At 37.9% G+C, this 20484-nt stretch overlaps 1 protein-coding gene and 1 non-coding gene across 9 annotated transcripts in view; one reads left to right on the top strand and one right to left on the bottom strand.

Annotated features, from left to right (window-relative positions):
* The window catches only part of TMEM164 (transmembrane protein 164), a 210408-nt gene that overhangs the window by 121555 nt on the left and 68369 nt on the right, over nucleotides 1-20484 (bottom strand). For 7 of the 8 annotated variants that reach the window (XM_053916900.2, XM_053916899.2, XM_053916901.2 and 4 more), the window contains one exon: nucleotides 9097-9146. The exons of the other annotated variant lie outside the window; for it this stretch is intronic. In XM_053916900.2, coding sequence (XP_053772875.1) covers nucleotides 9097-9146 — 50 coding nt within the window. The remainder of the gene's footprint in view (nucleotides 1-9096; nucleotides 9147-20484) is intronic. 8 annotated transcript variants of the gene reach the window in all.
* On the top strand, nucleotides 1691-1795 carry LOC112296901 (U6 spliceosomal RNA). The gene has a single exon (XR_002973989.1). It is a non-coding gene; the product is annotated as a U6 spliceosomal RNA (small nuclear RNA).

The following is a 20484-nucleotide window of genomic DNA, read 5'->3' as shown; positions in this document are numbered from 1 at the left end:
TCCAGCAGGTGGTAGCTAGACATGGTATGCCTGGGGACATTTGCGGAGTGGCTCAGAACCAGGACTGGGACTGAGTCTGAAACTGTGTAGATCTGGTGAACACCAATCGCCCCTACCTGATGACTCACTAAGAATCTACCTCATGAAACTTGAGTACAACCAGAGGCAGATCTTGGGATTTCTTGGGACATTTGATGACCTACCCAAAGGCCTGGTGCTGGTAAATGCTAGCCATGATGCACAGCTTGATCATTCCCCAGCACATCCAGGCCCAAAGGAGAACAAAAAATGTGGATTGCTTTGTAGCCCCAAATAGGTTAGCCAGGATCAGTCACAGGAAGCATCTGACATTGGCCTGCAGCAGAGTACCTCCTGAGAAGCCCCAGAAACAACACACACAGTGAGAATCTTCAGACAACATTAGAGCAGGATGCAAATAGATTCACAAGCTGTATATCCAAAGGGAGATCCCAGCAGTCACCAGATGCTGCTGAGGCAAATTCTGCTCCTTGTGGTCAGCACCTGCACAGCAGTTTGTACACTGTGGTCAGGGTTGATCTTCACATTCAACCAGCCTGAGGGTAGACACCATGCATGAGTGGGCCAATAGCAATCAATATGAAATTAAAGCAGGAGGACCACATAACGCCCACAAGGAACATTCCTGGAGCACCCAGCTCAGGTGATAAAGGAGACTGTACCACTGGGTCCTACAGGGCACCTATGAAATAAAGCCATGCTACCAAGACTGGGAGTCAGTCATAGCATATCTACCTAATGCATAGAAACAAACATAATGAGGCAGCCAAATAAGGAAACAAAGAAACAGGCCCCAAATGAAAGAACAGGAGAAAGCTCTAGAAAAAGAGCTACATGAAATGGAAGTAAGTAATTTGTCAGATAAGAGTTAAAAAAATGGTTATAAAAGATATCAAGAAACTTAGTGAGAATTACAACAACATGAAAAAGGACACAGAAACTAGAAAAAAAAGTCACAAATAAAGAACACAATATCTGAAATGAAGAAATACACTACAAGGAATAAATAGTAAGTTAAAAGAAGCAGAGGATTGAATCAGTGATTTGGAAGACAAGAAAACCAGAGTAGCCAAAACAAAACAAAATTTTAAATAATGAGAATACTTTTAAGGGACATTTGGGACAATATAAAGCATACAAACATCCACATCATAGGGGTAACAGAAACAGAAGAGAGCAAGCAAGGAATTGAGAATCTGTTTAAAGAAATAATGACTGAAAACTTCCCTACCAATGTGAAGGGAAAAGACAAATAGGTCCAGGAAGTGCAGAGAGTCCCAAAAAAGATGAACCCAATAAGACAAACCATAATGACAATGGTTAAAGACAAAGAGAGAATCTGAAAACCAGCAAGAGAAAGACAGTTAACCTACGAGGGAGCTCCCATGAGCCTGTCACCTGATTCCTCAAAAGAAACACCTGAGGCCAAAAAAGACTAGCATGAAATATTCACAGTGATGAAAAGCAAGGGCCAACAACCAAAACTACGTTACCCAGCATGGCTATTGTTTAAAATTGAAGGAGAAATAAAGGGTTTCCCAGACAAGAAAAACCTAAAGGAGTCCTTTACTACCAAACCAGTATTAGTAGAAATGTTAAAGGATCTTCTCTACAAAAAAAAAAAAAAAAAAAAGAAGAAGAAGAAGAAAAGGTTCACTTCAGCAGCACATATACTAAAATTGGAACGATACAGAGAAGATTAGCATGGCCCCTGCGCAAGGATGAAAGGTAAATTTGTGAAGCATTCTATATTTTTAAAAAAAGAAAGAAGAGAACACAGTTAAAATTAAAAAATGACAATAACAATGTATACCTATCAGTATGCACTTTAAATATAAATAGTTTAAATGATCTAATCAAAAGACATAGGGTAGCTGAATGGATAAGAGACCCACCTCAGAACAAAAGATACACACAGACTAAAAGTAAATGGAAATGAAAAAAAAAGACCTGGGGTAGCAATATTATATCTGACAAAATAGACTTTAAATCAAAGGCTATATTAAGAGACAAAGAAGGACATTACACAATGATAAATGGAACACTCCAACAAGAGGATGTAACTCTTGTAAGCACTTATTAACCCAAAATAGGAGCACCTAAATATATAAAGAAAATCTTGATGGACATAAAGGGAGAAATCCACAGTAATACAGTCATAGCAGGGGATTGTAACACTGCATTGACTTCAGTGGATAGATCTTCTAAACAGAAAATCAACACGCAAACAAAAATGACACACTGGATAAGGTGGATTTAATTGATACATTCAGAGAATTTAAACGCAAAAAGCAGAATATACATTCCTTTCAAGTGTACCTGGGACATATTCTAGGACATAACACATGTTAGGACACAAAACAAGTCTCAATAAATTAAGAAGCCTGAAATAATATCAAGCATATTCATGGACCATGATGGTATTAAACAAGAAATCAAGCAAAGAAAAAAAATTAAAATCACAGAAATACATGGAGGCTAAATAACCTTTTAGTAAACAATGAATGGGTTAACAATGAAATCAAGGAAAAAATCAAAAGATACCTTGAAACAAATGAAAATAAGAATACAACAACCCAAAATTAATGTGGTACAGTGAAAGCATATCTAAAAATGAAATTCATAGCATTATAGGCCTACCTCAAGGAACAAGAAAAATCTCAAATAAGCAATCTAATTTTACATTTAAAGAAACTAGAGAAGACACAACAAAGGCCAATTGAGTAGGAAGAAAAAATCATAAAGACCAGAGCAGAAATAAATAGAATAGACTCCAAGAAAAACAATATAAAAGATCAATGAAACCAAAACTGGTTCTGTGAAAAGATAAACAAGAAATGAAGGGGAAAAGTAACAACTAACACCACAGAAATACAAAGGACTGTGAGAAAAATATTATGAACAACTATATGCCAACAATTTGGAGAGCCTGGACAAAATGGATAAATTCCTAGAAACATACAATCTTCCAAAACTGAATCAGGAAGAATCAGAAAATCAGAATAGATCAATTAAAACTGATGAAATTGAAGTAGTAATAAAAAAAAATCTGCAAACAATCAAAAGTCCTACACCAGATGGCTTTATGGGTACATTTTATCAAACATTCAAAGAAGAACTAACAACTCTCCTTCTCAAACTATTCCCAAAAATTCAAGAAGAGGGAAGGCTTCCAAGTTCATTTTATAAGTCCAGCATTATCATATTTCCAAAAGCAGATAAGGACACTACAAAAAAATAAAATTATAGTCCAATAGCCCTGATGAACACAAATGCTGAAATTCTCAACAAAATATTAGCAAACCGATCCAGGAATACATTAAAAATATCATACACCATGATACTTGGGATTTATTCTGGGGATGCAATGTTGGTACAATATTGCAAATCAATAAATGTGATATACCACATAAAAAATGAAGGATAAAAATCACATAGTCATATCAATAGTTGTAGAGAAAGCATGCAATAAAATCCAGCACCCATTTATGACTTAAAAAACTCTCAGTAAAGTGGGAATAGAGACAACATACTTAAACATAATAAAGGCCATATATGACAAACCCAGAGCCAAAATCATAGTCAATGGGCAAAAACTACAAGCATTCCCCTAAAGATCGGGAAAAGACAGAGATATCCACTTTCATCTCTCCTTATACAATGTAGTACTGGAAGTCCTAGCCACAGCAATCACAAGAATAAGAAATAAAAGGCACCCAAATTGGAAAGGAAGAAGTAAAACTGTTATTAGTTGCAGATGATGCAATACTGTATATAGACAACCCAAAAGATTCCACCAAAAAACTACTACAACTGATAAATGGATTCAGTAAAGTAGCAGGATACAAAATAGATATCCAGAAATCAGTTGCATTTCTATACACCAATAATGAACTAGCAGAAACAATCCCATTTACAATTGCTTTAAAAAATATCTAGAAATAAATTTAACCAAGGATATAAAAAACCTGTACTTGAAAAATTATAAGACACTAAATAAAGAAAATGAAGAAGATACAAATAAGTGGAAGCATATACTGTGTTCATGGATAGGAAGAATTAACATCATTAAAATGCCTATGCTACCCAAAGCAATCTATAGATTGAATGCAATTCCTATCAAGATACCAATGAAATATTTTACAGATAGAACAAATCCTTCAAAATTTTAGATGGAACAGTTGGAGGAATCACGTTACCTGATATAACACTATACTACAAGTCTATACTAATCAAAAGAGCCTGGTAGTGGCATAAGAACAGACACATAGACCAATGGAACAGAATAGAGAGCCCTGAGATAAACCCATACCTTCATAGTCAATTAATATTTGACAGAGGAGGCAGGAAGATACAATGGGGTAACAAAAAACTATTCAATAAGTTGTTGAGAAAATTGGACAGATACATGCAAGAAAAAAGAAACTAGACCACCTTGTTATATACCACACACAAGAATAAAATCAAAATGGATTAAAGACTTAAATAGACTCAAAACCATAAAAATCTTAAAAGAAAAGATAAGCAGTAAAATCTTGGACATTTCTCATGCCAACATTTTTTTCTGATATATCCCCCCAGGCAAGGTAAACGAAAGATAAAATAAATAAATGGGACTACATCAAACTAAAAAGTTTTCGCACAGGAAAGGAAATCATCAGCAAAATGAAAAGACAATCTACTAAATGGGAGAACTTATACACCAATGATACAACTCATAAGGGGTTAATATCCAAAGTTTATAAAGAACTGATACAACTCAACACCAAAAAAATAAATAGTCTAATTAAAAAATGGTCAAAGGACCTGAATAGACACTTCTCCAAAGAGGACATACAGATGTCCAATAAGACATATAAAAAGATGTTCAACATCACTAATCATCAGAGAAATGCAAGTTAAAACCACAATGAGATATTCCCTCACATCTGTAAGACTGTCTATCATCAACAAATCAACAAACAAGTGTTGGTGCAGATGGGGAGAAAAGAGAACCCTCATGCACTGTTGGCAGGAATGAAGACTTGTGCAGCCACTGTGGAAAAGAGTATGGAGTTTCCTCAACATTTAAAAATGGAACTGTCTGGAGAGCATTATGCTAAGTGAAGTAAGCCTGGCAGTGAAAGACAAATACTGTATGACCCCATCTATAAGTGGAACCTAATCAACAAAACAAACAAGCAAGCAAAATATAACCAGAGACATGGAAATAAAGAATTGACAGTGACCAGAGGAGTGGTGGGAGGGGGGTAACGAGGGTAAGAAGAGGAAGGGTTGCCAAGGAACATGTATAAAGGACCCATGGGCAAAGACAATGGGGGTGTAGGATTGAATGTGGGAGGTGGGGGAGGGTAAGGTAGAGGAGAGTAATGGGGAAGTAATAGGGACAACTGTAATTGAACAACAATTAAAAAAAGAAAAAAAAATGAAACTGTGTTATGACCCAGCTATATTCTGGGACTATATACAAAGAAACCCAAAAACAGTAATTCAAAAGAAAATATACACCCTATGTTCTTTGCAGCAGTATTTACAATAGCCAAGATTTGGAAGTAGCCCATGTTTCCATCAGTATATTAGTGTATAAAAAAGCATGGGTACATTTACACAATTGAACACTACTCAGCCATAAAAAAGAAAGAAATCTTACCTTTTGCAACAGCATAGATGGACCTAGAGAGTATTATGCTAAGTGAAATAAGCCAGTCAGAGAAAGACAAATACCAGATGATTTCTCTTATATGTGGAATCTAATGAACAAAATAAACTAACAAAATATAAAAAGACTCATAGAATCAGAGGACAGACTGACAGCCATTAGAGGGGTGGGGATCAGAGGGCTAGGGGAAAAAGGTGAAGAGGTTAAACAACAAAAAAAAAACCTCATACAGACAACAGTATGGTGATTACCATAGGGAAAGAGGACTAGCGGGGAGGTAGAAGAGGGTGAAGGGTGAATTTATGATGGTGGAAAGAGATTGACTTTGGATAGTGAACACACCATACAATATACAAGTGATGTATTATGGAACTGTACATCTGGAACCTATATAATTTTATTAGCCAATGTCACCACAATAAATTGAATTTAAAAAAGTTCATGAGATGACAAAGGTGGTAGTTCTGTTCACAGGGAATAGTAGGGATTATTTAATATGTTATGCTACTATAACTGGTTATCCACCTTTAAGAAAATAGTCTTAACCAAGACTGGAAACCAGAACTTACATAATAAAGGAGTCATATTTGGATATGAGAGAGTAAAAAAAATGTGGAAAAAATATACCATTAGCAAAGTCAACACATACAGATTTGGGACAGGTTAACTATAACAATAATAAACAAAGAGCCAATAACTAAAATATCCAAAGAAGTGTTACAAATTAAGAAAAATATAAAAACCCATAAAAATGGGCAGATAATATGAACAGATAATTCAAAAAGCAAATTTAATTGCACAAAAAAGTATAAGATAATAATGAAATGCATTAGTAATCAAGGAAATTCATCCAGTAAGTTGTAAAATTATAAAAGAACTATAACACCTTATGCTGGTAAGGATGTGAAGAAAAGAATACTCTATATATTACATACAAAAGGTAAAAGTAAATTATAATAGCCTGTTTTTGTAAATCAATATAGACAAATATATCAAAAAATTTATATACATTTATATATAAAAATTCATGTATGTGTATGTGCACATAAATGTTTGTATATAGCACCAGTATATAAGGGCATATGCACAATGATGTTTATTTCAGCATTGATTATAGTGGCAGAAATCTGGAAAGAACGAATGTAAGTGTTCATTAATAGGAGAATGGCTAAATAGGTTGTTGCACCTCTATAAAATATTCTGAACCCTTGTTATTTTTCATTATTTATTTAGTTTTATTCAGTTACAATTGTCTGCATTTTCTCCCCTTCCCTCCACCCCACCCCAGCCAGTCCCACCTCCCTCCCCCACCTTTACCCTCCCCCTTGATTTTGTCCTTGTGTCCTTTATAGTAGTTCCTGTAATCCCCTCTCCCCACTATCCCCTCCCCACTCCCCTGTGGCTATTGTTACAATGTTCTTAATTTCAATGTCTCTGGTTATATTTTGTTTGCTTTTTCCTTTTGTTGATTATGTTCCAGTTAAAGGTGAAATCATATGGTATTTGTCCCTCACCACCTGGCTTAAAAGAGTAAGATCTATACCAATAGACTTTGATAGAATTCAGTGACATACTGTTGAGTGAAAACAGCAAGATGCATTAAATTATATATAAAATTCTATGTTTGTAAATTAATGAACAAAAACCTGTGTAATTGTGTATGTGTCTATATACACATATGAACATGGAAAAAATATGGAAGGATACATACTTGTTTGATAATATACAAGGATGTCATGGAAAGATAGAGGAGCCAAACAAAACAAGGAAAAGGAAAAAAAAAGGCAACTATAAAAAAAATAAATCCAACAGTCATACTTATGTATTTTTGTATAAAATGTACTGTATTTTTGCTGAGGATAATGCACACCCACGTTTTTGGCCCAAACTTTCAGGAAAAGAAAATCTTTCATTTTAATTTTTTAATTCAATTATTTACTTATTTATATTTAGAAACAAAATCAATTATTGTATTCTAGGGTATTATTTTGCATATGGATATCGTATTGCTTTCTAGAGTTCCACTTTTAACACATAAGCATACATAACAAGTAAAAATTTTTATATAGATACAGAATTAGTACTACCGATATATAATGAACATCCTTATTTTTCCCTCAATAATTTGGGGAAAAAAAGTGCACGTTATACACAGCAAAATATGGTATATATAAAATGAATTAAGTTTAGAAGAGATACAGTAAACATCCTAAAGAGGATCTCTCCTTATTAAGAAATGAAATAACAAAAACTATCTCTTGATGATAGGATTAAGGGTGATGTTTATTTTCTTCTTTATGTCCCTGCATTTTCTATAATGAGAATTGTTACCTTCATAATAAAGAAATAAAACTAATATATGTTACTTTGAAAACATCACACTAAAAAATTGAGCTCATTTTGGAAAATCAAGGGAGGAAACAGTGTTAAATATCTCTTTCACTCAGGAGCTGTCCAAGTAGGAGATACATGAAATCAAGTTCCACTACCCCTCATTCAGCAGAAATTTACTCACCAAAGCCAGGAGACTAGGTGGCTACTGCAAGAAGCTATTTGAAGCAGCAAATATAGTATATTTTCCCCTACCTAACACTTTAATGACTTAAGTATATCAGAAAGCCATTTATATCACTCAATTATCCAAGGATCTTCTGGGCTCTTCCTGTTCCCTCCTCCTGGCCTGTGGCCATTTCACTGGTCAGGAAGAGCTCCAAAATGGAGTCAGGGAAGGAGAAAAGAGATGAAATTAATTTGGTCAATTTGGCTTCCCAATAGCAACTCTAATGAAAGGCTTGATCAATGAGATGGTCACAACTCATGGTTACAGTAAGGGTTCCAGGACTCTTAAGAATTTTATTTAAGCAAACTTGCCTTCAGATAAATACAATTTGCCTGAAATACACTTTAATGGATTTAATGCTTGCTATTTTTAAAAAAGCCAGGACTTTTAGTAAGGTGATATTTTTCTCTCCTCACATTAAAGGGAAAAAACATAAAAACACATCAACAAAGGCCTTCAAAGTGAAGACATTTTCTCACTGGAGTGACAGGACCATAAAGAAAAGAATCTCGAAATGAGAGAAAATGTCCTCAGCTTGCTCTCAAGAGGAAGTTTAGGGAGGCAGCAAACTTCCAAGGGAGCAAGCCTTGGCGATAAACCACTACCAACAAGGAAGAGCTAAAAAGGATTGGTCAGGGCTTGACAAAAGCCAGATCTCCACAAACAACAGTTCCCTGTTTCACTGAGACCTCACAGAATTTTGTCCCTTGGGATGCACGGAGACAAAGTGGTGCAGGTCCATGGCATTCACAGCAATGAGCCCATTATCCTAGGTTATCAAACAGACAAAGCAGTCTGAATAGCAGTGGCAAAGGTGTAAAAAACGATTTTCCCTTACTTGAAGATGACGATAGCTCCCGGACATGGAGGGCAGGCCAGGAGAAAAATCTGCAATGGAAAATGAATTAAGTATGAGTATTAAAAGAAATGCTAGATCCAGTGAGACAATGATACTTTAATAATGTAATAATAATAATAATAATAATAATAATAATAACAACCAAGTTCTAACAGAAAATGTAATATAAAAATTAAAAAGGCAAGCAGGTAATTTTCCAAACAAGTTTGTAATTGCAAATGCATCTAAATGTGTGTATGTCTGAGTATGTCTGTGTGTGTGCAATGAGAAGGAAAGGGACAGAGATGGAGAGTAAGGGAAGGAGATGGAGAAACCTTTCTTAGGCCCTCTTAAACTCTGGAACATGTCCTCTTAACCTCTAAAACAAGACTCAATTTTCAATACTTCAATAGGAGACAAGCAGCCAGTCAGAGAATCTTTTAACCCAAGACAAATACAAAAAGATTTTGAACACAGAACAAGTACACAGACTTCTGGCCAAGATGGAGGCATAGGTGGATACACTTTGCCTCCTAGCACAACCAGAGGGAGGACAACAACAAATTTAAAAACAAAAAACTAACAGACTGATAGAAAATAGAACTGTATGGAAGTCCAACAACCAAGGAGTCAAAGAAAAACATTCATCCAGACCAGTAGGTAGGGGAGAGACCAGCAACCAGGCAGAGAGGACTAGTGGTAAGGCAGCAGCTGGTGGAGTGGGCAGTCCCACATTTCTGTGCAGATACACTGGGGGGAACAATGGTGGTGCGAGACAGATCACACAACCCAGGGCTCCAGCACGGGGAAATAAAGCCTCAAAACCTCTGACTGAAAACACCCATAGTGGTTGAGGCAGCAGGAGAAACTCCCAGCGTCACAGGAGAGTTCGTTGGAGAGACCCACAGGGTCCTAAAACATACACAAACCCACCCACCCAGGAATCAGCACCAGAAAGGCCCAATCTGGTTGTGGGTAGCACAGGAAGTGACTGACTGAAAGTCTGCAGAGAATTGAAAGAGCAGAATTGTTCCCTCTTGGATCCCACCCCCACATGCAGCGAAGTGGGTTGCCCTGCCCTGGCGAACACCTAAGGCTCCACCCCATAATTATGTAAAAGGTATGGCAAGACAAAAAAATATGCCCCAAGTGAAAGAACAGATAAAAAACTCCAGAAAAAATACAACTAAACGATGAAGAGACAGCCAACCTATCAGATGCCCAGTTCAAAACACTGGTAATCAGGATGCCCACAGAAATGGTTGAGTATGGTTGCAAAAGAGAGGAAAAAGTAAAGGCTATGCAAAGTACAATAAAGGAAAATGCACAGGGAGCCAACAGTGACGGGAAGGAAACCGGAACTCAAATCAACAGTTTGGACCAGAAAGAAGAAATAAACATTCAACCAGAACAGAATGAAGAAACAAGAATTAAAAAAAATGAGGCTTAGAAATCTCCGGGGCAACCTTAAATGTTCCAACTTCCGAATCATAGGAATGCCAGAAGGAGAAGACAAAGAGCAAGAAATGGAAAACATTTTCAATCTGGGAAAACAAATAGACTTCCAGGAAGTCCAGCAAGTTCAGTGAGTCCCAAAGAAGTTGGACCCAAGGAAGCACACACCAAGGCACATCATAATTACATTAGCCAAGATTAAAGATAAAGAGAGAATCTTAAAAGCAGAAACAGAAAAGTTACCTACAAAGGAGTATCCATAAGGCTATCAGCTGATTTCTCAAAAGAAACCTTGCCAGCAAGAATGGGCTGGAAAGAAGTGTTCAAAGTCATGAAAGGCAAGGACCTACATCCAAGATTACTCTATTCAGCAAAGCTATCACTTAGAATGGAAGGGCAGGTAAAGTGCTTCCCATATAAGGTAAAATTAAAGGAGTTCATCATCAACAAGTCCTTATTATATGAAATGTTAAAGGGACTTATCTAAGATAAAGAAGAAAATCAAAAATATGAACAGTAAAATGACAACAACTCACAACTTTCAACAACTTTCAACAACTGAACCTAAAAAAAAGCAAAAAACAAACTAAGCAAACAACTAGAACAGGAACAGAATGACAGAAATGGAGATCACATGGAAGGTTATCAGTGGGGAGGGGGTGGGGGGAGAAAGGGGGAAAAGGTACAGGTAATAAGAAGCATAATTGGTAAGAAGAAAATAGACAGGGGGGGTTAAGAATAGTATAGGAAATGCAGAAGCCAAAGAACTTATATGTACAATAATGGACATGAACTAAGGGGGGGGTGTGGGTAGGAGGCGGTGTGCAGGGTGGAGGGGAATAAAGGGGGGGGGAAATGGGACAACTGTATACTCAATAAAATATTTTTTTTAAGTAAAAGAAGATTAAAAATATGAACAGTAAAATGACAACAAACATAACTATCAACAACCAAACCTGAGAAAAACAAAAACAAAATGAACTAAGCAAACAACTAGAACAGGAACAGATTCACAGAAATGGAGATCACATGGAGGGTTATCAGCGGAGGAAGGGGGAAGAATGGGGGGAAAAGCACAGGGAATAAGTAGCATAAATGGTAGGTACAAAATAGACAGGGGAGGTTTAAGAATAGTATGAGAAATGGAGAAGCCAAAGAACTTATATGTATGACCCATGGACATGAACTAAGGTGGGGGAATGATGGTGAGAGGGGTGTACAGGGTGGAGAGAAATAAAGGGGATAAAAAAATTGGACAACTATAATAGCATAATCAATGACCCTAGTGCACTGTTGGTGGGAATGCAGACTGGTGCGGCCACTGTGGAAAACAGTATGGAATTTCCTCAGAAAACTAAAAATGGAACTGCCCTTTGACCCAGCAATTCCGCTGCTGGGATTATACCCTAAGAACCCTGAAACACCCATCCAAAAGAACCTATGCACCCCAATGTTCATAGCAGCACAATTTACAGTAGCCAAGTACTGGAAGCAACCTAAGTGCCCATCAGCAAATGAGTGGATCGAAAAACTATGGTATATTTACACAATGGAATGCTACGCAACAGAGAGAAAGAAGGAGCTTATACCCTTTGCAACAGCATGGATGGAACTGGAGAGCATTATGCTAAGTGAAATAAGCCAGGCAGTGAGGGACAAATACCATATGATCTCACCTTTAACTGAAACATAATGAACAAAAGAAAAAAGCAAACAAAATATAACCGGAGACATTGAAATTAAGAACATTGTAACAATAGCCACAGGGGAGTGGGGAGGGGATAGTGGGGAGAGGGGTCTATAGGAGCTACTATAAAGGACACAAGGACAAAATCAAGGGGGAGGGTAGAGGTGGGGGAGAGAGGTGGGACTGGCTGGGGTGGGGTGGAGGGAAGGGGAGAAAATGCAGATAATTGTACATGAATAAAAATAAATAAATAAATTTTTTAAAAATGAAAGAAAATATATTTTAAATAAAAGAACAAGTACACAAATGCCATCTGGTTTGCCTCCTATGGGGGAATGTGAGTTAATCAAAACCCAGCATTCAGATTTAGCAAATAAAAATGCTGGATGCCCAGTTAAACATGAATTTCATATAAACAAAGAACACTGTTTTAGTATAGCTATGTTGTATGCAATATTTAGGATATCTTCATATTAGAACATTATTCAATGCTTAGCTGAAATTAACATTTAACTAGGCATCCTGTATTTTATCTGGTAACCCAATCAATAGTCACCCCTAGGCTCTCTACCTCCCTTTGATTTTGAAAGGGAGCAGAAATATGTCTCTTTGGCCTAAGGATTATATTAGGCTGACTATTTTTAAGAAACAGCAGACAGAGGAAAGGCTCTGAAAACTGAGTAGAAGTTATCCTTTCGTAAGTGACATTATATTAATAAAGGAAACTCCATTTTTATGGATATTTCCCTCTGAGTACTAGGAGGAGGAGGATGACTAAATCTCTAGAAGCTCTTCCATGTAGAAGGCAAGGACTTAAATCTGTGTAACAACCTTAACTGTTGTTTACTGTGCATTTTCTTGGTGATCTCCCATAACTCTCTCCTCCCTGCCCAACATCTGCCTTTATCTTTAGCTGGAGATGGTATTTAAGGAGATGGCTTATACCATTTCAAGGAGTTACTCTGTTTCACTGTGTCTCTCCCATGTACAGCGGAGGTATACATTTTATTCAACATCTATTTTTTTTGTAAATATGTCTTTTATAACAAGGGCATATCAGGCAAAAACCTAGAAGGGTAGAAGGAAAATTATTTTTCCTCCCCCACATTGAATTGATTTGTTTCTAAGCATGACTGAGTAGTTTTTTCCTTCTATTCTCCATCCAGGTCAAACGAAACAAAAAGAACTTTGTCCTAAGAGACAAATCAGTTTAATGCTACTTCATTTGACCTAGGCCTGGATTACAACCTTCAAAGCTGTGGCAGGTCAACCTTTACTCAAGCACTGGTTCTCCATAGGGACAAAGAAATGCCTGCAGATCACTTATTAAACATGAGAATTGCTGGGCTCCTCCATTAAGAATGCTGATTCCAAAAGTCTGAGACTTCGGGAAACTGCACATTTAACACCCAGGAGATTCAACCACTCCTGGCAGCCAGATAGGCTGAATGTTTGACCTTGGCCTGAAGTCAGAGACATTCAGCAGAACTAAGGACTGATAAAAAATGAAATGCATGTTTTTGGAGTTCTTTCACCTACAGTGATTTAATGGTATGGTTTATAATATAATCAATATATGTCCCTATCTTGTGAGCATTTATTAATACAGATTATCCACATTACAGGCTTGTTTGGCTTTGTCATGTGTATATTCTTCAGCATCTGCTTCTTCAGTTCTCTCAGAGTACACATTTAGAAGGGAAGGATACTATAAGGAAAAACAATGTAAGAAAAGACACCCACTTGAATCCCTGCAAAGAGGAAGACAAAAAAATATGAAACAAACACAGGCAGGAGCCCATTACCTGCACAATACCACATCAGAGAACCCGTCCAAGGAAATATCCATTGAGAATATGCCTTTCCCTCTGTGGATCAATTTGATTAAAAGTAAAAAACCAATGACAATTACAGGTCCACAATCCTTTATAGGCAATCACCAAATCAGAAGAGCTCTCAAAGTCAGTTTTTTTCAAAGCTAATTTGGTAGGAAAATATGACTTGAACTGAGCTGAGGCAATTAACAGACTTGGTTTAATAAACTTATGGTAAATATTCATGCATTTTTCCATAAAAAATAATGTATTTTGATTATGGGGTGCTGCCTCAAACCCCACTGGCAGTATATGTACAATACTCTACATGCACTGTATTACCTTTCTAATATTCAAAAATTTTGATTTATGAAATACATATGACCTTAATGGTTTGTGATAAGGATTGTTGACTTGGAATTTCAATCATTCAAACATGAACTTATCCCCATTCCAACCTTTGGGGGCAGTCCAAGAAAGAACAACACAAGCTGGTATTCTTTACCACCAACCCAGAAGTAAAATTACTCACCTTAGTTAAGGGACCAAATTGAAGGCTTCACATAGTTACCCAGAATCTGGGCCACCACACGCTATACTCAGAAGCTACAGTATACAGAGAGCAGAGAGGGGCACCCAACCACCTTGGAAAGGTCTTCAGTACTTCTGGAGTCTCCTAAGAGCTATACCAGCAGTATCCATGATACCTCTAACATGCTAAACAAAAAAGCAAAATACACCACTGGGCCCCACAGTTAACACTTAATTTTCTACACTCAGAGCCAAGAAGAGAGGAGCAGAATCTTGGGGGCAGATTTCCCTGTAACTGCTACATTTAGCTGGTTTTCATCCACGACAGCACTATGCCAGAAGCCCAGACACCTACTTAAGGGAGGAAGCCTCTTGCTTTAACCCAATAGGGTGTCATGTTATCCTCAATTCAATAATGGATCTACCTTCTTTTGAGGCAGTTAATCTACTCTTGACTCTAAGTTAGTTTTCCAACAGTTACTTTCATGTAGTCACATCATTCCGATAGAGCAGGCAGTTAGACAGGCTCAAGCAGAACAGGAAACATAGACCAGGTATGGGATGTCACCAGACCGGAAAGTCCTGGGTGCCTAGTAATGGGTAAAACTGAGAAACCAGCAGGCTAGAACCTTGCCCCCAGGGTGACCTTCCTCCCCAGCATGTTGCTAGACTTGTGGTTTAGTCCCCTTGATCTTTTATATTGCTAGTTACGTTGTTAGACCCCCTGGGAGGAGGCAAAAGGTAGCCAGGGAATAGCTTCATATGGCTTCCATACAAGCCCTTACATGACCACTCCCTTAAGCATTAAGCCCCCAGGACAATGAGGTTCAGATCAACATCAAATAATCTTAGGAACAAAGCCTTGAGTCTGTTGACCACAGAGACAGAATTTTGGTCAAACTAGAGCTGACATTTAGGCCTCCATTGTGTTTCAGCTCCAAGGCCCAGTAAAGCATCAAAACCAGATAAAGCAAGATGATTGATGACATCATGACCAGATGCAATGACTAATGACTCTCTACCCCAGTGCCAATCAATCAGTAGAGATCACATCCCGGAAAGGACATACCTGGAAAGCTAATGAATATTGTATTGAGATCCTCCCCCAAGACCTCCTCTAAAATCTCCACCTTTGCAAAAACAGATAAAAAGCCTAAGACAAAGGACCCATGTGCTTTCTCTCCCCTGAGCATGCCCATACCTCTCCCCACCACATTCTTTCCTAAGGTGTGTACTCTCTCTTCCCCCCCCCTCCCTCCCTCCCTCACATCCATGCTTTTCCCTACGCCCCCTCTCTGGAGTATGCCCATGCCTTTCCCCCTCTTCTTCCCACAGGCATGTTGTTTTTGCTTTCTTTCTCCTAAGCTCCAAGACCCCTTCTTTTGCCTCTGTAACTTGTTTCCTGAGCCCAAACAGCTCAGCTGGTTCATATCTTCTACCTTTGTGACTTTCTAAGTAAACTTCTCGCATTTGAGTTCTTGGCTCTGAATTGTCTTAGCCAAACTCAAGGACCAAGATCTAACTCTGCATTTGCTGGTAACAATTCCAGCCAGCACCTTGGTCTTTCCCATCTTGGCTGTATATTCCCAAAACCAGAATAGAGGGTATCTTTTTCAAGCAATCCTTAAATCAGATGTTTGTACACATTTCAAATCAGCAGATTTGAAAAAGAGCCCCCAACTCATCATACTCCATTTTCAGTAAACTCATGACAAGGACAAAATCTGAGATGTCCTAAATTAAATTACAGCAGACAAAAGGGTGGAAGGAAGAGGCAAGAGAGGTTAATCACAGTTATCATAACCAACAGAAAACTTCTCTTATTTCTGAATATATGTTAAAACTTTAATCAACCTCTAGGTGACAATTTTCCATGATTATTTAGAGAGAATAGCTGAACAGCTGACCAGTAGATGCCACCACATCTTGCTTACACATGAACTTTCCAGACTTTTGCCCACAACCAATCCAAAAGCAGCAAATACTTCTTCCTTACAGACTATGCACCTATCCTGGAACTTTCTCCACTTAACTGCCTCCTGAACCCTTTCCCTATACCCAATGTAAATTCTTTCAAAACAACTCACATCTTTCTTCTCCAAACTCATTGTATAAATGAGTCCAAACAACCCAGGATGGTGGGCATGTCTTTCTTCTCCATCTAGCCCTGCTGCTGATAGTTTAGATGGCATGTCCCAGGACCTGGTCCTTTCATTGTCTAGCATATAGCTCAATAAATGCTTTATTTCAGAAAAACTTTCAGCCTCAAAGTTTTTTGTTTAACAATGGCCTCCTTTAGCAACTTCAAAGTTTTATAACATTAACCTTTCTACTCTGTCATGCTGGAGCCATATCCATATTCACAATCAACCACAGAAGCCTCAAGCAAATAACATTTTAATTCAGAGGTCCAAACGCCCCCAGCCTTTGCCTGAATATCCCTGCTTTCTTCCTTGGGTAGCTGCCAAACACTCCAAATTTTTGGTCGTACATATTTTAGACAAGTAGACAGAAAGCTAAATTTCCTTTCAGCTGCAGAGAGTGTGGGAAGAGAAGTCACTTGGAAGGGCAAACAAGGACAGTAGGAAAATTAAAATGCATCTGAGCATATCCAGCAACAACCTGGCACTTTTGTATTCATGTCAAAATTTGCCCAGCTCAGCCCTTGCTGGTGTAGCTCAGTGGATTAAAGCATGGGCCTACGAACCAAAGGGTGGCTGGTTCGATTCCCAGTCAAGACACACACCTGGGTTGTGGGCCAAGTCCCCAGTGGGGGGCGAATGAGGGGCAACCACATATTGATGTTTCCCTCTCTCCTTCCATTCCCCTCTCTCTAAAAATAAATAAATAAAAGCATTTTTTTTTTAATTTGCCCAGCTCAGCACCTGAACAAAAGTGCATGGGCAAGTGACTTCAGTGGTGTAGCAACATGAGAGATCCCCCTAATGTCTCCCCCTGAAATTTCAACAAGTTGATCAGCTATAATTCAACAAATTATTCCATCCTCAGCATACAGGCAAACCTGAGAGATCTTCACATTGAAGCAACTAAAGGTAGGCAAACGGGAACAACAAAGGGAAGAGAGAAGGAGAAGGCCACTTATGTACCCTTGCAGCCTGGAATTCATGGTGGGCTCAGCTCAGAGAGGGGAGGAAGTCAACTGTGGCCAGCACTTTCTTTGGCTGGGAAGAGCAGAGAGGCTCAGTGGGCACTCCTGCAGGAGTGAGCAGTGCAAACTGCCACTGCAGCTGAGCCAGACAAGAGGCCCAGGCAAGGACACAGCACAGGGGTTCTGCTGGGACTGTTGGCTATCAGGTAGTCAATGTTCCAAACAAAGAAACAGAGCCACAGAATCCTGATGCCTTTTAGACTCCTAAAACTCTCCTCCTGTGGCCTTTGGTATTGGGTTTCAGAGCACATTATCTCCAAACCCAAGAACATTAATGCCAAAATTGCTATTTCCCTCTTTGACTAACCTCTGGTTATGGCACACGGCAGGGAACCCTTGGTGGTCTATGGTTGCTATCACCAAGAGGACAAAACAAACCCCACCCCCAAACATCACGGTTATACACGAATATACTGACAGCAGCAGCAGAGGTGAGATTTGGGATTTCACAGAGCTTAAAAACTTGTTATTCAGCATCACCTACTGCAAAATCATAGAAAGACCTCTTCATAGAAATCTGCTAGTGAAGTGCAATGAATACAATAGATGCCTAGATAAAGAAGGAGTCCAACAAATACCATGAATAACCAAGGTAGCAAGGCAGCTCAGAAAGGAAATGAAAAATCTCCAGAAACATGGAAATATGTGATGTAAATGACAAAGAATTCAATATTACAGTTCTCAAAATACTCAACAAGATGTGAGAAAATACATACAGACAATTTGATGCACTCAAAAAACAAATTAATGGTCCTGGCTGGTGTAGCTCAGGATTAAGTGTGGGCCTGAGAACCAAAGCATTGCTGATTCGATTCCCAATCAAGGCACATGCCTGGATTGCAGGCCAGGTCCCTAGTAGGGGGAGCATGAGAGGGAACCACACATTGATGTTTCTCTCCCTCTCTTTCTCCTTCCCTTCCCCTCTCTCTAAAAATAAATAAAATCTTTAAAAAAACAAATCAATGAACAAAACAAGTATTTTACCAATGAGATTGAAACTTTAAAAAACAAACAAATAGAAATCCTGGAGATGAAGCATTCAATAAAGGAGATCGGGAATGAACTATTGAGCGTAGGAAATGGAGATGACCAGATGGAGGAAAGAATTAGCGATATCAAAGATAAGAATCGAGAAATAATGCAGAGGGAAGGAGAGACCTAAACAAAAAAAAAAAAAAAGAAAGAAAGAAAGAAAAGAAAGAAAGAGCTCTACAAGAACTATCTGACTCCATCAGAAAAAGCAATATAAGAATTATGGGTATTCCAGAAGAAGAGAAGTGAATGGAAAGCCTAACTCAAACAAATGGTGGATTAAAACTTCCCAAACCTATGGAAAGAATTAGATCATGAAATCCAAGAAGCAAACAGAATACCTAGTTACCTTAATCCAAAGAGCCCTCTCCAAGGCACATTGTATTAAAATCAATGACAAAGAAAAAAAATTCTCAAAGCAGCCAGGAAAAAAGAGAAAGTGACCTACAAAAGAATGCCCATCAAGTATCACTGGACTTCTCAGCAGAAAATCCATAAGCCAGAATAGAGTGGAGCCAAATATTCAATATACTGAAAGAGAGAAATTACCAGCCAAGGATAATATATTCAGCAAAATTATCCTTCAAATATGAAGGAGAAATAAAGACCTTTCCAGCATACAGGTGCTGAGGGAATTTACCACCAGGAAACCTCCACTGCAGGAAATACTCAAGGGGAGTATTCTACCTGAAACAAAGAGCAAAAGGTCAGAACTTTATAAGTTGATCACCAAAAAAACTTACAGCATAAACAGGGATAATTTGAGACAACAAAACATAAAGGGGAGGGATCAAAGGTTTTAACTGGCAAAGGATGATGGAGATCAGATGCACTCAAAAGGAAAAAAGCTACTGTATATATGCAATGTTCTTTTTCATAAACCTAATGGCAACCACACACAAAAACCTCAAAACTGAGAAACATAACTTAAAAAAAGAGGGAACAGAGGAAAGAAGCATGGAAACCACCAAACAAAAACAACAGACTGAAACACAAAGGGAAAGAATCAACAGAGGTGCAGAGCTACCAGAAAACAAACGACAAAAATACTATAGGAAATCTTCATACATCAATCATTACCCCAAATGGGAACAGACTGAATTCACCAATAAAAGGTCATGGAGTAGAGGGGATAAAAAAAACAAAACCCAACCATATGCCACCTTCAAGAGACACATCTAAGCTGCAAAGACAAAAGTAGACTCAAAGTGAAAGGGTGAGAAATAATTCTCCAAGTAAATAACAACTACAGAAAAGCAGGTGTGGTCATACTTATATCTGATAAAATAGGTTTCAAGATAACAAAAGTAACAAGAGACAAAGATGTACATTTTATAATGATAATGGGGATACTACATCAAGAAGACATAACACTTCTTAATATATAAGCACCCAATCAGGGAGCACCAAAATATATAACACAATTACTCACAGAACTAAAGGGAGAAACAGAACAAAACACAAATATAGTTGGGAAACTTAATACTCCACTGACAGCTCTAGATACGTCATTCAAAGAGAACATCAACAGAGAAATATCAGTCTTAGACCAAATGTACATAATTGACATATACAGAGGCTTTCATCTCAGAACATCAGATTATACATTCTTCTCCAATGCACATGGATCATTCTTAAAGATAGACCATATGTTGGCCAGAAAACTATCCTCAACAAATTAAAAATTATTGAAATTGTAC

Source organism: Desmodus rotundus, chromosome X (genome assembly GCF_022682495.2).
Source record: "Desmodus rotundus isolate HL8 chromosome X, HLdesRot8A.1, whole genome shotgun sequence".
NCBI lineage: Eukaryota > Metazoa > Chordata > Mammalia > Chiroptera > Phyllostomidae > Desmodus > Desmodus rotundus.
Note: the sequence above shows the minus strand (reverse complement) of the source record. Positions and strands in the feature narration are given on the sequence as shown.